This window comes from Oncorhynchus nerka, linkage group LG23 (genome assembly GCF_034236695.1).
Source record: "Oncorhynchus nerka isolate Pitt River linkage group LG23, Oner_Uvic_2.0, whole genome shotgun sequence".
Lineage (NCBI taxonomy): Eukaryota > Metazoa > Chordata > Actinopteri > Salmoniformes > Salmonidae > Oncorhynchus > Oncorhynchus nerka.
This window is the reverse complement of record NC_088418.1, coordinates 28,601,456-28,620,185: the sequence shown is the minus strand read 5'-3', so window position 1 is coordinate 28,620,185 and position 18,730 is coordinate 28,601,456. Positions and strand designations below refer to the sequence as shown.

The 18,730-nt window shown below is 43.6% G+C and overlaps 1 protein-coding gene across 1 annotated transcript; it reads right to left on the bottom strand.

The window, feature by feature from the left end:
* Positions 1-99: 99 nt before the first annotated feature.
* On the bottom strand, positions 100-17,831 carry dcakd (dephospho-CoA kinase domain containing). The gene is made up of 5 exons (XM_029629600.2): positions 17,486-17,831; positions 16,700-16,812; positions 10,180-10,383; positions 9,784-9,871; positions 100-3,661 (listed from the first exon to the last, which is right to left on the bottom strand). Exons 2-5 carry the CDS (start codon positions 16,809-16,811, stop codon positions 3,376-3,378), a joined length of 690 nt encoding a protein of 229 aa, XP_029485460.1. The 5' UTR covers position 16,812; positions 17,486-17,831; the 3' UTR covers positions 100-3,375.
* Between the last annotated feature and the right edge of the window lie 899 nt (positions 17,832-18,730).

Sequence of the window (18,730 nt, the reverse complement as noted above, 5' to 3'; positions counted from 1 at the left end):
TATTACAGAATGTAGTATGCCTCTATAAAACAAAAGTATCTTAAGAGTATGAGAATGCAATATTACGAAAGGATGCAAAAAGCACAATGTAGGATGGGACATTGTAGTAATATAGTTCTGTTTATTTTCAGACATGGATAAGAGATCATTGACATTCTTCTTTTACTTTTTTTTTACAGCAGCTGATAAAACAGATAAAATCTTTTAGTTCCTCATGTGTGCGGATGTAAAAAAAAAAAAACTAGAGTTGACTGAAAAAGTACAGAAGATACTGTAGCTTCAAGTGTTAGAAAAGACAGTGGCATCAAGGAAGTCTTCATCTTCATTCCTTCGACCGTTTAGAAAACTCTTTAGTTTGAAAAGTGGATTGTCGAATACATCACCTATGTCTTCATTCTAGCGTCATCACAGAGTCAATCGAATATTTTAAAAGCTGATTACTTTATCCATATTACATAGTTACCCCATCCTTAAAATTATATTTATCCTAAATCACAAATGTACCTAATTTTATTGATAAACAGGAAGTCATCTATGGAACCTGGGAGTTTACTTTCTCACATATTAGCATTAGCATTGTTGCGTGCAAAATAATAAGACTTATAGGAGCCATGGTAGCATGATCGAAGCATTCCCAAATCAACTCAGTCACTTCATTCCAATTCCCTACCATTCCCATTGCTTTGTGTTGTTAGGTTCTAATTCTCAGAGTAAAAACACACATTATGAAAGCCCAGAGGGTCAATACAGCTGCATTCAGACAAAACACGTTTCCACCACCACAAGTATATAAACTCCAATTTAGGCACTCCTCCTTCTCTCAAATCCTTACATATTCTATGGTTCAACAGGAAGACTAAGTAATAGGGTAATAAACCATAATTTCTGCCTTAAGGGGATCTGACCTTACCTCAACCCCTCATTTGCCTAATCCACAGTCCATCCGTATCCCCTGTAGCACTCCTGTGACTTCTTCCCGTCCATCCAATACATTCCAAAGCCATCTGGCTCCTATAGATAACCATTCACTTCTGATGTAAAAACCAGTCTCTTTCACTCCTTAGATACTATACTTTTGAATATAACAATGTTCCAAGTTTAACGCAGAATCTAACAGTATCCAACACCGTTAACACGAAGTAAACAACTTTAAAGATCGCGCCAACAGACATAGTCGCCCTGCTTCTAGCTCCTAGACAACTTTGCAGTATTTTAGTTTTTTTGTATTATTTCTTACATTATTTTCTCTATTACCTACAGGCGAAAATCACTTTTGGATATTAGATTGGTGGTCACTCACCATAAATTGAACTTCCTGGACCCTTTGTTTAAACTGGCTGAGGCAACTCCATTCATCCCGGGTGACACTCCAAAACAACTGCCGAAGGAGGAGAAGTGGGGACTTAGTCAGACTCAGGAAACAGGCATACCACCCACTGCTTCAGAGTATATTACTCTGTAACAGTCAATCCCTGGACAATCAAATAGATGAGCTCAGGGCAAGGATCATCCAGACAGAGACATATTCTGCTTTACAGAATTGTGGCCCTCTCTGGACACATTGTCCCCGTCCAGAGAACCAGCGTGGTCCTACGTTCATTGTGTGGTCAGGAACAAAGAACTATCTGGGAAACACAAAGGTAAGGAGCATGTTTCATGACAAACAACTCATGGTGTTATTGGGTAACGTACAGGAAATCAAGTCCTTTGGTTCTCCCGAACTGGAATACCTCCTTCAAATGCCGACCACATTACCTCCCAAGACAATTGTCTTCGGTTATAGTCACTGCCATGTACATTTCCTCACAAGCAGACACTGCGACGGCACTCAAGAAACCGCATAACCTGAAGGCATATTTATTGTAACTGGGGACTTTAATAAAGGAAATCTGAGGAAAACACTACCAAAATGCTATCAACATCTTTGCTACTCATGGTGCGAAAATTCTTGTTCATTGCTACTCTCCCTTCCAGGATGGCTACAAGGCCCTAACCTCCCTTCGGAAATCTGACCATACCTCTTCCTCAACGTCAACAAAAGCTGATCGTGGACAGGAGCTGATTGTGAACTACAGGAGACAGCAGAGAGAGCACACCCCCATCCAAATTGACAGAGACCTGAAATGATCCCTTCACACCAACAATGTGGTGAAGGCGCAACAATGCCTCTTCAACCCCTAAGTCCTCACAAACATCTACAGATGCACTCTTGAGAGCATCCTGTCAGGCAGTATAACCGCCTGGTACGGCAATTGTACCGTCGATAACAGCAGGGCACTCTAGGGGTGGTACGGTCAGCCCAACGCACCATCGGGGGCACACTGCCTGCCCTCCAGGATATCTACAGCACCCGGTGTCACAGGAAGGCCAAGATCATCATCAAGGACCTCAGCCACCCGAGCCACGGACTGTTCACCCCGCTACCATCTAGAAGACAGAGACAGTACATCAAAGCTGGGACCGAGAGACTGAGTGTTAAATAGCCACCACTAGATGGCCTCCACCCAGTACTGTGTTATCTGCCCACTACCCTACTCTGCCCCTCAGTCACTATCACTAGCTGGCCACCACCAGGTACTCTAGCCTGCATCTTAGAGACTACTACATAGTCAATGACCACTGGTCACTTTAATAATATTGACATACTATTTATACATCCATTGCTGTACTACATAAAACATTTTTAAAATAAATTTGCGATTATTGTGTGCTTGTTGAAATTTACTGCACCGATCGATAGGAACATAAGCATATCGCTGCACCCACTATATAGCACTTGTTAAACTGTGTACGCAAACAATAACATTTCATTTTAAGAAATCAAAATCTTCGGTCGCTGACTCTCCCAGGTCCATAGACCACTCACTAAAGGTAAATATGCAATTTCAGTGAACTATCCCCTTAAAATGTCAAACAAATAGGCACAATGAGCTAAAAACATTCTTACATCACCAGCGTTGCTTCTCAGCCCATGCTGAACTATTCTGTCCAGATATCTCATACAGAAAAGATATTTGCTTTAAAAAAAAGCAGTCTAGTGACTCCAAAAATATTTTCCCAAATAACTTCTTGGCTTTTAAAATGCAAACCAAGGAAACCTAGGTGTTCACTGTTTCCTGTAGCATTCAAAGAGCAACAAGGAATTTACACAAGAAAACATCTCACGTTACTTGACCACTTTCTAAGTACAAACTGCTTGCGAACTTTCAACTCAAGCCATAACACATAACCGACCATAGGACCTCTCACCACACGTGCTGGGCCCAGTGGTCGGTTACGTGCTATGGCTTAAGTTCAAAGTGCCACAGTCTCAATCACAATTCAACACTGCATTGCCATAGGAGGGCGACTCTCGTATAACTCTCACTCCATTCGCTAAGACGCCAGCAATTTGGCGGCGTATAGAAGTAGTCCGCCCAGGCCGGCAGCGGTCGCTATGGCGATGGCCCTGGCCAGCAGGAACTCCATAGAGTCCTCGAGCTTGGTGTGTAGCCGCAGCACCTGGCGCTGGGTGTCCTCGCGGCTGCCCGAGTTTTCCACCACGTGACTGGCCAATCCCCGCTTCTCATTTAGGGGCATCTGGGCAGCCACACGCTGCTCCGCCTGCTCCTGGGTCAGCCCGTCCCGGTTCATGAGGCGTGACAGCTGGGTGGCCGGGTCACTGGATCAGGAAAAGAGAACATGCTTAACCCTTTACACTGGCAGATTTGGACAATGATAAGCGCCTAAATTGGAATGCAGTGGCTGTACAGTAACATGATATACATGACATCAGAGGGTTTTGACTGACAGCCGTTCTAAACTTGAGCATTGCATGAGAATAAGTCGCAGCCATCCCTCCAGCTAATTGGGCAACTTTTGCAATTGTTTTGTTGTCTGGGTGAGGGAAATGCTGTAAATGACAAAAATGAGACTTGAGGAATATAATACTGATTTGATGTCATACAATGCACTCATGACTCTGTTCTATGGCCACCAAAATTACGATGTGCTTCTGTGAATTGCCTTGTGAAAGGTTAACACTAATATAGTATTTCATAATTTAGCTGGTAATGTTAGCAAAAAGAACAAGCTTTATATGTATGCCCACCTGACCTAGAATATGATTTATAATGGACCGTTGTTGGAAACAACACCTCCTCTTCGCTGATCTTCAACACAGGGGCCCCACAAGGGTGTGTGCTCAGACCCCTCCTGTACTCCCTATTCACCAATGACTGCGTGGCCACGCAAGCCTCCAATTCAATCATCAAGGTTGCAGATGTCACATCAGTAGTAGACCTGATTATCAACAATGACGAGACAGCCTACAGGGAGGTGGTGAGGGCCCTGGCGGAGTGGTGAAAGGGAAAATAACTCCCTCTCAACGTCAACAAAACCAAGGAGCTGATCATGGACTACAGGAGACAGTAGAGGGAGAACGCCTCTATCCACATAGACGGGACGGCAGTGGAGAAGGAGGAGAGGTTCAAGTTTCTTGGCATACATATCACTGACAATCTGAAAATATCCACCCACAGACAGTGTGTTGATGAAGGCGCAACAGTACCTCTTCAACTTTAGGAGGCTGAATAAATTTGGCTAAAACCCTCAAACTTTTACAGATGCACAATTGAGAGCATCCTGTCGGGTTGTATCACCACATTATTATTTCTAGTTTCCCCAACTAACAATTCTAGCGACAGAGATAACGTTTTTGTAATGTTACCCACCATAGTGCCCTGAAAGCTCATCACTAAGCTCAGGACCCTGGGACTAAACACCTCCCTCTGCAACAGGATCCTGGACTTCCTGAAAGGCCGCCCACAGGTGGTAAGGGTAGGTAACATCACATCTGACACGCTGAACCTCAACAAGGGGGCTTTCTCAGGAGTGTTTGTGCTTAGTCGCCTCCTGTACACCCTGTTCATCCACGACTGTGTGGCCAAGCACGACTCCAACACCATCAATAAGTTTGCAGATGACACAACGGTGGTAGGCCTGATCACTGACAACGATGAGACAGCCTATAGGGAGGAGGTCAGAGACCTGGCAGTGTGGTACCAGGACAACAACCTCTCCCTCAACATTAAGACAAAGAGCTGATCGAGGATTACAGGAAAAGGAGGGCCGAGCACAAATTGACAGGTCTGTAATGGAGCGGGGCCAAAGCTTCAAGTTCCTTGGTGTCCACATCACCAAAAACTATCATGGTCCAAACACACCAAGACAGTTTTGAACAGGGCATGAGAACGCCTATTCCCCTCAGGAGACTGAAAAGAGTGTCCCCAGATCCTCAAAAAGTTCTAATGCTGCATCACCGCCTGGTATGGAAACTACTCGGCATCCGACCGCAAGGCGCTACAAAGAGTAGTGTGTATGGCCCAGTAACCCGTACATTGACTTGGTACTGGTACCCCCTGTATATAGCCTCATTATTGTTATTTTACTTTAGTTTATTTAGAAAATACTTTCTCACTCTGCACTGTTTGTTAAGGGCTTGTAAGTAAGCATTTCAAGGTCTACACCTGTTGTATTAGGCGGATGTGACAAATAACATTTTATTTGACCCATAATGTTCCCCATCTGTCGGCGAAGCGAGGCGCCGACAGAGATGGCCGCCTCGCTTCGCGTTCCTAGGAAACTATGCAGTTTTTTGTTTTTTTACGTGTTATTTCTTACATTAGTACCCCAGGTCATCTTAGGTTTCATTACATACAGTCGAGAAGAACTACTGAATATAAGATCAGCGTCAACTCACCATCAGTACGACCAAGAATATGTTTTCCGCGACGCGGATCCTGTGTTCTGCCTTACAAACAGGACAACGGAATGGATCGCATGCAGCGACCCAAGAAAACGACTCCGAAAAAGAGGGAAACGTCTTCTGGTCAGACTCCGGACAAGGGCACATCGCGCACCACTCCCCAGCATTCTTCTTGCCAATGTCCAGTCTCTTGACAACAAGGTTGATGAAATCCGAGCAAGGGTAGCATTCCAGAGGGACATCAGAGACTGCAATGTTCTCTGCTTCACGGAAACATGGCTTACTGGGAAGACGCTATCCGATGCGGTGCAGCCAACGGGTTTCTCCACGCATCGCGCCGACAGAAACAAACATCTTTCTGGTAAGAAGAGCGGCGGGGGCGTATGCCTCATGACTAACGAGACATGGTGTGATGAAGGAAACATACAGGAACTCAAATCCTTCTGTTCACCTGATTTAGAATTCCTCACAATCAAATGTAGACCGCATTATCTTCCAAAAGAATTCTCTTCGATTATAATCACAGCCGTATATATCCCCCCCAAGCAGACACATCGATGGCTCTGAACGAACTTTATTTAACTCTTTGCAAACTGGAAACCATTTATCCGGAGGCTGCATTCATTGTAGCTGGGGATTTTAACAAAGCTAATCTGAAAACAAGACTCCCTAAATTTTATCAGCATATCGATTGCGCAACCAGGGGGTGGTAAAACCTTGGATCATTGTTACTCTAACTTCCGCGACGCATATAAGGCCCTGCCCCGCCCCCTTTCGGAAAAGCTGACCACGACTCCATTTTGTTGATCCCTGCCTACAGGCAGAAACTTAAACAAGAGGCTCCCACGCTGAGGTCTGTCCAACGCTGGTCAGACCAAGCTGACTCCACACTCCAAGACTGCTTCCATCACGTGGACTGGGACATGTTTCGTATTGCGTCAGATAAAAATATTGACGAATACGCTGATTCGGTGTGGGAGTTCATTAGAACGTGCGTTGAAGATGTCGTTCCCATAGCAACGATAAAAACATTCCCTAACCAGAAACCGTGGATTGATGGCAGCATTCGCGTGAAACTGAAAGCGCGAACCACTGCTTTTAATCAGGGCAAGGTGTCTGGCAACATGACCGAATACAAACAGTGCAGCTATTCCCTTTGCAAGGCTATTAAACAAGCTAAGCGTCAGTACAGAGACAAAGTAGAATCTCAATTCAACGGCTCAGACACAAGAGGCATGTGGCAGGGTCTACAGTCAATCACGGACTACAAGAAGAAACCCAGCCCAGTCACGGACCAGGATGTCTTGCTCCCAGGCAGACTAAATAACTTTTTTGCCCGCTTTGAGGACAATACAGTGCCACTGACACGGCCTGCAACGAAAACATGCGGTCTCTCCTTCACTGCAGCCGAGGTGAGTAAGACATTTAAACGTGTTAACCCTCGCAAGGCTGCAGGCCCAGACGGCATCCCCAGCCGCGCCCTCAGAGCATGCGCAGACCAGCTGGCCGGTGTGTTTACGGACATATTCAATCAATCCCTATACCAGTCTGCTGTTCCCACATGCTTCAAGAGGGCCACCATTGTTCCTGTTCCCAAGAAAGCTAAGGTAACTGAGCTAAACGACTACCGCCCGTAGCACTCACTTCCGTCATCATGAAGTGCTTTGAGAGACTAGTCAAGGACCATATCACCTCCACCCTACCTGACACCCTAGACCCACTCCAATTTGCTTACCGCCCAAATAGGTCCACAGACGATGCAATCTCAACCACACTGCACACTGCCCTAACCCACCTGGACAAGAGGAATACCTATGTGAGAATGCTGTTCATCGACTACAGCTCGGCATTCAACACCATAGTACCCTCCAAGCTCGTCATCAAGCTCGAGACCCTGGGTCTCGACCCCGCCCTGTGCAACTGGGTACTGGACTTCCTGACGGGCCACCCCCAGGTGGTGAGGGTAGGCAACAACATCTCCTCCCCGCTGATCCTCAACACGGGGGCCCCACAAGGGTGCGTTCTGAGCCCTCTCCTGTACTCCCTGTTCACCCACGACTGCGTGGCCACGCACGCCTCCAACTCAATCATCAAGTTTGTGGACGACACAACAGTGGTAGGCTTGATTACCAACAACGACGAGACGGCCTACAGGGAGGAGGTGAGGGCCCTCGGAGTGTGGTGTCAGGAAAATAACCTCACACTCAACGTCAACAAAACTAAGGAGATGATTGTGGACTTCAGGAAACAGCAGAGGGAACACCCCCCCTATCCACATCGATGGAACAGTAGTGGAGAGGGTAGCAAGTTTTAAGTTCCTCGGCATACACATCACAGACAAACTGAATTGGTCCACTCACACTGACAGCGTCGTGAAGAAGGCGCAGCAGCGCCTCTTCAACCTCAGGAGGCTGAAGAAATTCGGCTTGTCACCAAAAGCACTCACAAACTTCTACAGATGCACAATCGAGAGCATCCTGGCGGGCTGTATCACCGCCTGGTACGGCAACTGCTCCGCCCTCAACCGTAAGGCTCTCCAGAGGGTAGTGAGGTCTGCACAACGCATCACCGGGGGCAAACTACCTGCCCTCCAGGACACCTACACCACCCGATGTTAGGCCATAAAGATCATCAAGGACATCAACCACCCGAACCACTGCCTGTTCACCCCGCTATCATCCAGAAGGCGAGGTCAGTACAGGTGCATCAAAGCTGGGACTGAGAGACTGAAAAACAGCTTCTATCTCAAGGCTATCAGACTGTTAAACAGCCACCATTGAGTGGCTGCTGCCAACACACTGTCATTGACACTGACCCAACTCCAGCCACTTTAATAATGGGAATTGATGGGAAATGATGTAAATATATCACTAGCCACTTTAAACAATGCTACCTTATATAATGTTACTTACCCTACATTATTCATCTCATATGCATACGTATATACTGTACTCTACATCATCGACTGCATCCTTATGTAATACATGTATCACTAGCCACTTTAACTATGCCACTTTGTTTACTTTGTCTACATACTCATCTCATATGTATATACTGTACTCGATACCATCTACTGTATGCTGCTCTGTACCATCACTCACTCATATATCCTTATGTACATATTCTTTATCCCCTTACACTGTGTATAAGACAGTAGTTTTAGAATTGTTAGTTAGATTACTTGTTGGTTATCACTGCATTGTCGGAACTAGAAGCACAAGCATTTCGCTACACTCGCATTAACATCTGCTAACCATGTGTATGTGACAAATAAAATTTGATTTGATTTGAGATGTTTGAGTGTCCAGTTTTCAGTTAGTTAGGGGAACATTCTATGTACGTTAGCAAAAACCTCCTGAAACCTATTTAGCAGGTTCTGGCATTAGAGTTAGGAGATTATTCCCTAAATATTAAACAGAACGTGGTCACCATGACCTCAGAATATTCCATATTAAATGTTCTAGACACGTTTAATTGGAACGCTGCAAGAACTGTATCCATGGAATATTCTTTGAAGGAATATTCCCATAACCCTCTGAGAACTGAACACAGAAATGTTCTTGCAGCGTTCTCACGAAACGTGTCTAGAACATTAATATTGAATATTCTGAGGTCATGGTGACCACGTTCTGGGTAAGTTCTGTTTGACATTAAGGAAATGGTCTCTTGGAAACAGTACTTGCCCTTGTTGAACTTCTCTCTGGTCTAGGTTTAGGAAAGCTAAAAAGGTGCCGCTTGGTCGTGCGCAGCACGAGGTCAGCATTCAATTTACCTGAATTCTGAGCGCAGCGCACTACCCCAAAGCGCCGTGCTGCAATAGTTGTCATGATACTCAGTATCACAAAACTCAATGTATCATGGGAAGGAAAGTCAACATGAAGCAGAACACATTTCTTGAGGAAAACAGTCCTAAGGTAGGAAGCAAACAGATATTGTCACATTTATTTTCCAAGCTAGAGCACATATTTTATGTTGAAACCTTTAAGCAGGTTCAAACCTTTAGAAATGAAAGGTCGGAGAGCCGTAGTTGGTCTTACCAGTACACCACCACAGTGTGGTTAAGGAAGCGGGTGAGACGCCTCGTCTCGAAGAGCAGGGGCACGTCTAGCACCACGTAGCGATAACCTGGAGGGGAAAGAGCAGCAGCACTACAATAGAGCCCTCACACCAGAGCCGTGGAACTGCAGTACTGTACTGTGGCTCCTACCAATCCACCCTCTATGGAAAGTTACAATGTTAGGTATTCCATGGTTTATTCTCCATATGTCCCATTAAGAATTCCTTACACATTTTCATATGATTGTTATGACATATGCAATTTAGTGGCTTTACAATATATGATACATTTGCAGTAGACGGGAAGACCACCCCAGGAAAAAAAAAAAATTATAATGTACTGCTGTAATTGTCTTTTTTACACTTAGTTAGCTAACCTCGGAGGAAGAAAAAGAAGATCTGTTTGAGCATGGCCTTGTGGATCTCTGGGTGGGTGATGGAGTTAAGCAGGCGCCGCTTGTCCTCGCTGGCGAAGATGAGCTGACCCAGCTTCTGCCGGTCGATCTCTCCATTTTCCAGCAGGATCTCGGGGCCAAAGTGTTTCACGATCCGGCAGTAGGCCGGACTGTGGGGCTCCACCACTGGCAAAGACACAGGACACGGTTAGCTTAACCTGATTAAAGACATGGGTCATGTTCATTAAGGCACGCAACAGAATGTGTTCTCAAACATTTGCATCGGAAAACAAAAATGAGCATTTCTTAATTGACAAGTCCATGTAGTACCTCTCGGTTTCAGTCACATTTTCCCCCCTATTTGGTGTCTAATGAATACGACAACCCTTGCCACGGCTTTCTCACAGCCATCCAATATAAATACGCCTGTGTTGTCTAGGGTTGAATAGTTTCCCGGTATTTTACAAAAATGTTCCATCCCAAGATTTAACAAATTTTCAACGGGTAACCCAGTATTTAACCGCCAAAACAGGTAGTCTCAATCTAAAGCATATAAATATGTCTGGATTTGATTAGAGCTTCTAACGGCTTGAAAATTCAAGCCTGATGATACCTGAGCCTGATGAACCCTACATTAAGGATATTTTATGAGCCCATGTCTAAAAATTCCCAAACGATTTTGCCATTAACCAATGATTTACATGATAGATAGACTACCACACATTATGCACGACAGAAGAACATAAAAGCCCATAGATGTAGTTATGCTAAATGGTAAATGAATGCAACAAGCTCCAGTAAGCTAATCTTTTTGAGTGTGGACTGTATTATGCTGCATTACATGGACTGGAATTACACACCGCGTTCAAACCATGCGATGCTGGTGCTGGACATGCAGCCTACAAAGTTTAGCGAATTTGATTTAAATTGTGAAATATAATAGAGCTTATTTTAAGCATATACAGTTGAAGTCAGAAGTTTACATACACCTTAGCCAAATACATTTACACTCAGCTTTTCACAGTTCCTGACATTTAATCCTAGTAAAAATTCCCTGTCTTAGGTCAGTTAGGATCACCACTTTATTTTAAGAATGTGAAATGTCAGCATAATGGTAGAGAGAATGATTTATTTCAGCTTTTATTTCTTTCATCACATTCCCAGTGGGTCAGAAGTTTACATGCACTCAATTTGTATTTGGTAGCATTGCCTTTAAATTGTTTAACTTGGGTCAAATGTTTCAGGTACCAATTTGTAAGTCGCTCTGGATAAGAGCGTCTGCTAAATGACTTAAATGTAAATGTAGCCTTCCACAAGCGTCCCACAATAAGTTGGGTGAATTTTGTCTCATTCCTCCTGACAGAGCTGGTGCATTTGGAAGACCCATTTGCGACCAAGCTTAAACTTCCTGACTGATGTCTTGAGATGTTGCTTCAATACATCCACATCATTTTCCGTCCTCATGATTCTATCTATTTTGTGAAGTGCACCAGTCCCTCCTGCAGCAAAGCACCCCCATAACATGATGCTGCCACCCCCGTGCTTAACGGTTGGGATGGTGATCTTCGGCTTGCAAGCCTCCCCTTTTTCCTCCAAAAATAACGATGGTCATTATGGCCAAACAGTTCTATTTTTGTTTCATCAGACCAGAGGACATTTCTCCAAAAAGTACGATCTTTGTCCCCATGTGCAGTTGCAAACCGTAGTTTGGATTTTTTTAATGGCGGTTTTGGAGCAGTGGCTTCTTCCTTGCTGAGCGGCCTTTCAGGTTATGTCGATATAAGACTCGTTTGACTGTGGATATAGATACTTTTGTACCCGTTTCCTCCAGCATCTTCACAAGGTCCGTTGCTGTTGTTCTGGGATTGATTTTCACTTTTCGCACCAAAGTACGTTCATCTCTAGGAGACAGAACACGTCTCCTTCCTGAGCGGTATGACGGATGCGTGATCCCATGGTGTTTATACTTGCGTACTATTGTATGATGGAATTTACTGGAATTTTCAAAGCTGTTTAAAGGCACAGTCAACATAGTGTATGTAAACTTCTGACCCACTGGAATTGAGATACAGTGAATTGTAAGTGAAATAATCTGTCTGTAAACCATTTTTGGAAAAATTACTTGTGTCATCCACAAAGTAGATGTCCTATCCGACTTGCCAAAACTAGAGTTTGTAAACAAGAAATTTATGGAGTGAAAAACAAGTTAATGACTAAACTTCCGACTTCAACTGTGTAGGCTACCTTTCATAATAATCCTACCCATTTCTCTCTCTATTGTTGCTTCATTTCTTCCTCGCTTTCAACAGCTAAATTAAACATGTTGTACTTATCTTCATAATTGTAATGACATATAATGAATAATATAGGACTAGAATAAGACGCAGACAGCTTTCAATTATTTTCACAAAGATTGAATGGTTATGGTCTGAATAAATAGGCCTAACTTCTGTAGCCTATCCCCATTGCGTGTGTTCTCTCTTCTTTCAAAACTCCCCGCGAGTTCTATTGGCTGCTGTAATTAACAATCAGCAAACAAGAGCTTGCATCCCACTTCGAATAGTCTATTATTAAACGGAAAAGAAACAAAAATGTCCAGCAAGAGATTTTAGTCTAGCTTTTCCTGGGACTCCAAGAGCTAACCCACTTGGCACAGATGTCAATTCAACGTCTGTTCCACATTGGTTCAACCAGTGTGCGCCCAGTGGGAAGAAGCGTTTAAAGGAGAGAGGCCAGCGTAGCGCAGGTGCGTATTGCGCAAGAGACAGAGGCTATAAGTTAGAAGTTTATGCATCACCCATCATTCATTAGATAAATAACACTAATACTGCATTCAATTTATTACCTGAAAGAGGTAGGGTAGGATTTTATATATACTGAACAACAATATAAACGCAAGTGTAAAGTATTGGTCCAATGTTTCATGAGCTGAAATAAGATCCCACAAATGTTCAATATGCACAAAATGCTTATCTCTCAAATTTGGTGCACAAATTTGTTTACATTCCAGTTAGTGAGCATTTCTCCGATGCCAAGATAATCCATCCACCTGACAGGTGTGGTATATCAAGAAGCTGATTAAACAGCATGATTACACAGGTTCACCTTGTGCTGTGGACATTGAAAGGCCACTCTAAAATGAACAGTTGTCACACAACACCACAGATGTCTCAAGTTGAGGGAGCGTGCAATTTGAATGCTAACTGCAGGGAACGTCCACCAGTAATGTTGCCAGAGAATTTAATGTTAATTTCTATACCCTAAGCCGCCTCCAAAGTCTTTTTAGAGAATTTGGCAGTACGTCCAACTGGCCTCACAACCACAGACCACGTGTATGGCTTCGTGTGGGTGAGCGGTTTGCTTATGTCAACGTTATGAACAGAGTGCCCTATGGTGGAGGTGGGGTTATGCTATGGCAGGCATAAACTACAGACAAACCAGTAAATCAGAAAACCCGTCAGTATCTGGCGTGACCACCATTTGCCTCATGCAGCGCGACATCTCCTTTGCATAGAGTTGATCAGGCTGTTGATTGTGGCTTCTTCAATGGCTGTGCAAAGTTGCTGGATATTGGTGGGAACTGGAACACTCTGTGTACACGTCAATCCAGAGCATCCCAAACATGCTCAATGCATGATATGTCTGGTGTGTATGCAGGCCATGAAAGAACTGGGACATTTTCAGCCTCCAGGAATTTTGTACATATCCTTGTGACATGTGGTCGTGCATTATCAGGCTGAAAAATGTGGTGATGGCAGCAGATGAATGCACAACAATGGGCCTCAAGATCTCGTCACAGTATCTCTGTGCATTCAAATTGCCATTGTTAAAATGCAATTGTGTTCATTGGCCGTAGCTTATGCCTGCCTATAGCATAACCCCACCGCCACCACGGGCCAGTCTGTTCACAATGTTGACGTCAGCAAACCACTCGCACACACAACGTCATCTGTCCAGTACAGTTGAAACCGGGATTCAGCCATGAAGAGCACACTTCTCTAGTGTGCTAGTGGCCATGAAGTCAGTTACGACGCCAAACTACAGTCAGGTCCAGACCCTGGTGAGGTCAATGAGCAGGCAGGTTAGCTTCCATGAGATTGTTTCTGCAGAAATTGTTCCGTTGTACAAACCCAGTTTCATCAGCTGCCCAGGTGGCAGGTCTCAGACGATTCCGCTGGTGAAGAGCCCTGATGTGGAGGTCCTGGGCTGGTATGGTTACAGATGGTCTGATGTTGTGATGCCGGTTGGACATACTGCCAAATTCTTTAAAACAACGTTGGAGGCTGCTTATGGTAGAGAAATGAACATTACATTCAATGGGATATCTGTGGCACTGTATTGTGTGACAAAACTGCACATTTAGAGTGGCCTTTTATTGTCCCTAGCGCAATCTGATACCTGTCAGATGGATGGATTATTTTGGCAAAGGAGAAATGCTAACTAACGGGAATGTAAACAAATTTGTGGACAACATTTTAGAGAAATAAGCTTTTGGAGCATATGGAAAATTCTGGGGATATTTTATTTCAGCTCGTGAAATATGGGATCAACACTTTATATGTTGCGTTTGTTTAGTGTAATATACCAGTTTCTCAGTTACTTATCCTTGGAAAAGGGAGTGGGTTTGGGACGTAAATCTCAGTAATTCTCGGTAACCCGGTTCCCGCTATTCAACCCTAGTGTTGTCAAAACAGACGGAATCCCTTTAAATATGTCAACAGGACAGTTCTTTCAAAATGAGTCTGGATTGAATACGACTGGATTCATGATGGCATATCAGAAAAGGCTGGTGGGAGGAGCTACACTGGGTACAGAAAGTCACCACCCCTTTCAAAAATATTCACATTTTGTTACCTTACAGCCTGAAATGAAAACATAACATCCAGCCTTATTTACACACAGTAACCCACAATATTCAAGTAAAACATATTTTTTACACTCTGGAAACTAATTAAAAGTAAAACAGTAATAACTGACCCCCCCCCTTAGAATTGCAATTGCAAACTTGCTGAGGTATAACCAACCACCTTCCAGATCCCAAATCAAGCTAATTGGCTTCCATCTGTGATCAATTGTAGTGACTTTGATTAGTTCAGAATAAAAGCAGTTGTTGATAGAGGACTCCACTGCTTAGTAGTGCAATTCAAAGCAAAGAATCCACTATGGGCGGAAAGGTACTTTCAAAAGATCTACGAGATAAAGTTATGGAAAGGCACAAGTCAGGGGATGGATATAAAATATTTCAAAGGCTTTGTCTATCCCTCGGAGCACAGTTAAGACCATTATTAAGAAGTGGAAGGCGTATGGCACCACCCAGACCATGCATAGATCAAGCCATCCCTCCGAACTGGATGACCGGGCAAGGAGGAGACTGATCAGAGAGGCAAGAAGAAGAAAAAACACATCAAGTCTCATTTGAGCTTTGCCAAAAAGCACATTGTAGATTGAGGCCAAGTGGCAAAAGGTGCTACGGCCAGATGAAACCAAAATTGAACTTTTTGGGCTGAATGTAAAAAGGTCTGGCGAAAACCCAATACATCTTTCCACCCAAAGAACACCATGTCTACAGTAAAGTATGGGCATGGCAGCATCCTGTTGTGGGGTTGTTTCTCTTCCGCAGAGACAGGAGCACTTGTCAGGAAAGAAGGGAAAATGGACAGTGCAAAATACTGACAGATTCTTGAGAACCTGCAGCCCTCTGCCAGGAAGTTGAAAATGGTTCACGTTTCAACATGACAATGACCCAAAGCACACCGCCAAAGCAACCGTATAGTGGTTGAAGGACAAGAAGGTGAATGTCCAAGGATGGCCTAGTCAGAGCCCCGACCTAAATCCCATCAAGAACCTGTGGAATGACTTGAAGAGTGCAGTCCATGAGCGGTCACCGTGCAATTTGACTGAGCTTGAACAACTCTGCAAGGAAGAACGGGCAAATATTGCACAGTCTAGATGTACAAAGTTAGCAGAGACTTATTCAAAGAGACTCATGGCTGTAATTCAAGCAAACAGTTCCAAGTATTACCTTTCAGATGTTTTTGTATTAAAACAATTCACTTGAATATTGTGGGGTTACTGTGTGTAAATAAAGTCAGATTTATATGTGTTTTCATTTCAGGCTATAAGGCAACAAAAGGTGAACATTTTGAAAGGGGGTGATGACTTTCCATACCCACTGTATAGATAGAATGGCTGGAATGGAATTAATGGAATGGCGCCAAATATGTGGTTTCCATGTTTGATACTGTTCTATCGATTCCATTCGAGTCTTTACAATGAGCTCATACTCATATCTCCTCCCACCAACCTTTGCATGACATAGTGATCAATACAAATAATTGGGGCACGCTCAAGTAAATTTTGCAAGGGCTTTAAACTGCACAATGGTTTTTAAAATGAATGCAAATACAGGAGTGTGGAATGTCAAAATGGACCCAACTGTGTGCGTGTGTGTGTGTGCGAGAGAGAGGGGGGAAAAAATCCCTTTCAGTCCCATAGCCTGTACCTTTTCTAGCCACCACATCGGCATCGATAATGGGGCAGCCAAGCTCTCGCAGCAGAGAGGACACAGTGCTCTTCCCTGAGGCGATTCCTCCCGTCAACCCCACCAAAAACATCCTACAGAAACACGAAGATAGGTCAGAGTAGGTATTTGTATTTATTATGGATCCACATTAGCTTCTTCCTGGGGTCCAGTAAAGTTGAGGAAAGTTATACAATTTTAAAAACCTTACAATACATTCAAAACAGATTTCGCGACACATTGTGTGCCGTCAGGCCGCTACTCTACTACCACATATCTACAACACAAAATCCATATGTACGTGTCTGTTTGGTATGTATGTTATCGTATGTATGCATGTGTCTGAGCCTGTGTGTGTCTCTTCACAGTCCCTGCTGTTCTAGAAGGTGCCTTTGTAGCTGTTAAAAATAAATATGATTCTACTGCTTGGATCAGCATAGAGTTCCATGTAGTCATGGCTCTATGTAGTACTGTACACCTCCCATAGTCTGTTCTGAACTTGAGGACTGTGAAGAGACCTCTGGTGGCATGTCTTGTGGGGGATGCATGGGTGTCTGAGCTGTGTGGCAGTAGTTCAAACAAACAGCTCGGTGCGTTCACCATGTCAACAACTCTCACAAATACAAGTATTTAGGCCTAGGGTTTGCAGTGTGGTTAGGTTTAAAATCACACTTTCAGATCAATTGTAGAAATAGGCGGGGTTTATTGCTTTGTGGCAACTTGTGATAACCCTGATTAAATCAGTAAACACCTTTTTTATGAACTTACTTTTGACCTCAATAGTCCTTTCTTTCAATTAAAAAGTCTGCAGAGGTAACGTTAGGGCAATCCGGTCCAAGAGACTGCACTGCAGCTATAACGTTAGCTCGCTAGCTGACGTCAGTTGTTGACAAGTCTTGTTCTTGTTTGATAACACGTTTTCAAAACCATACCTATTTGCTCCAATAAGTCTGCACAGTCACTGCCATTTCGGCCACAGACATTACGCATACCGTTGTCGACGATTTCAGCGCAATTACAAGCCCAGCTTGACGAAAGTTGACAGTGTTCGGTTACGTTAGGTCAACGATTTTTATAACTAATCCACCGTAGACCACACCAGATCGCTGTCTCATCAGCAACACTAAAAAAAGTACGTCCGGGTCACAGAATTGAGAAAATATTCAAAGTAAAAGTCCCCCACGTAATAGTAGAAAAGTGTCAATAGCCTGTATGTATTCATGATATATGAAAAATAATTGTCTAAACATTAACAATGATTCATATTTCTTCATATTTAAGTGACATTTGAATTAAATGTGGGGTTTTAAACATGTTCCAAGGTCAAATAAATGCCCCCAAAGCAAATCACTGTATATGGAATACACATTGGTTTATAGAGCAAAAACTATTCTAGGTGCCGCAGTAAAAGTATTTTAGGAAATACTCAGTAGGATGTATATGGTGTCATTTCATGAGGCTCTGAATAATATGTAGTATTGCTGGCCTTTTACTCCACCCATTCCATTGGCCACAATCCAAATCACTGTATATAGAATACATATTGGCTTATAGAGCCAACATTCTAGCAGGCAATACGCAGTAGGGCCTATAGTAGGACCTCTGAATAATACAGTGATTCCTTATTTTCTCAGCACTATCTAGATCACAAATTACGTTTTTAAATTCAACACAATGATCCCATTGTTGTCTCTACCTTCTTGACCTTTGTGCTGTTGACTGTGCCCAATAATGTTTGTACCATGTGTTGCTACCATGTTGTTGTTATGTTGTGTTGCTACAATGATGTGTTGTCATGTGTTGCTGTCTTGCTATGTTGTCGTCTTAGGTCTCTCTTCATGTAGTGTTGTGGGGATGTGTGTTTTGTCCTGTGGTGATGTGAATTTATTTATCTAAATCCCAGGCCCCGTCCCCACAGGAGGCCTTTTGCCTTTTGGTAGACCGTCATTGTAAATAAGAATTTGTTCTTAACTGACTGGCCTAGTTAAATAAAGGTTCAATCAAATAAAAATT

Bases quoted from the DNA above. Each gene is read 5' to 3' on its own strand.
- dcakd (XM_029629600.2), bottom strand. From the start codon at position 16,811: ATGTTTTTGGTGGGGTTGACGGGAGGAATCGCCTCAGGGAAGAGCACT. The intron at 10,384-16,699 runs GTACAGGCTATG...TGTCTTTGCCAG, and splicing joins CGATGTGGTGGCTAGAAAAG to TGGTGGAGCCCCACAGTCCG. The intron at 9,872-10,179 runs GTTAGCTAACTA...TTTCCCCTCCAG, and splicing joins CTTCTTTTTCTTCCTCCGAG to GTTATCGCTACGTGGTGCTA.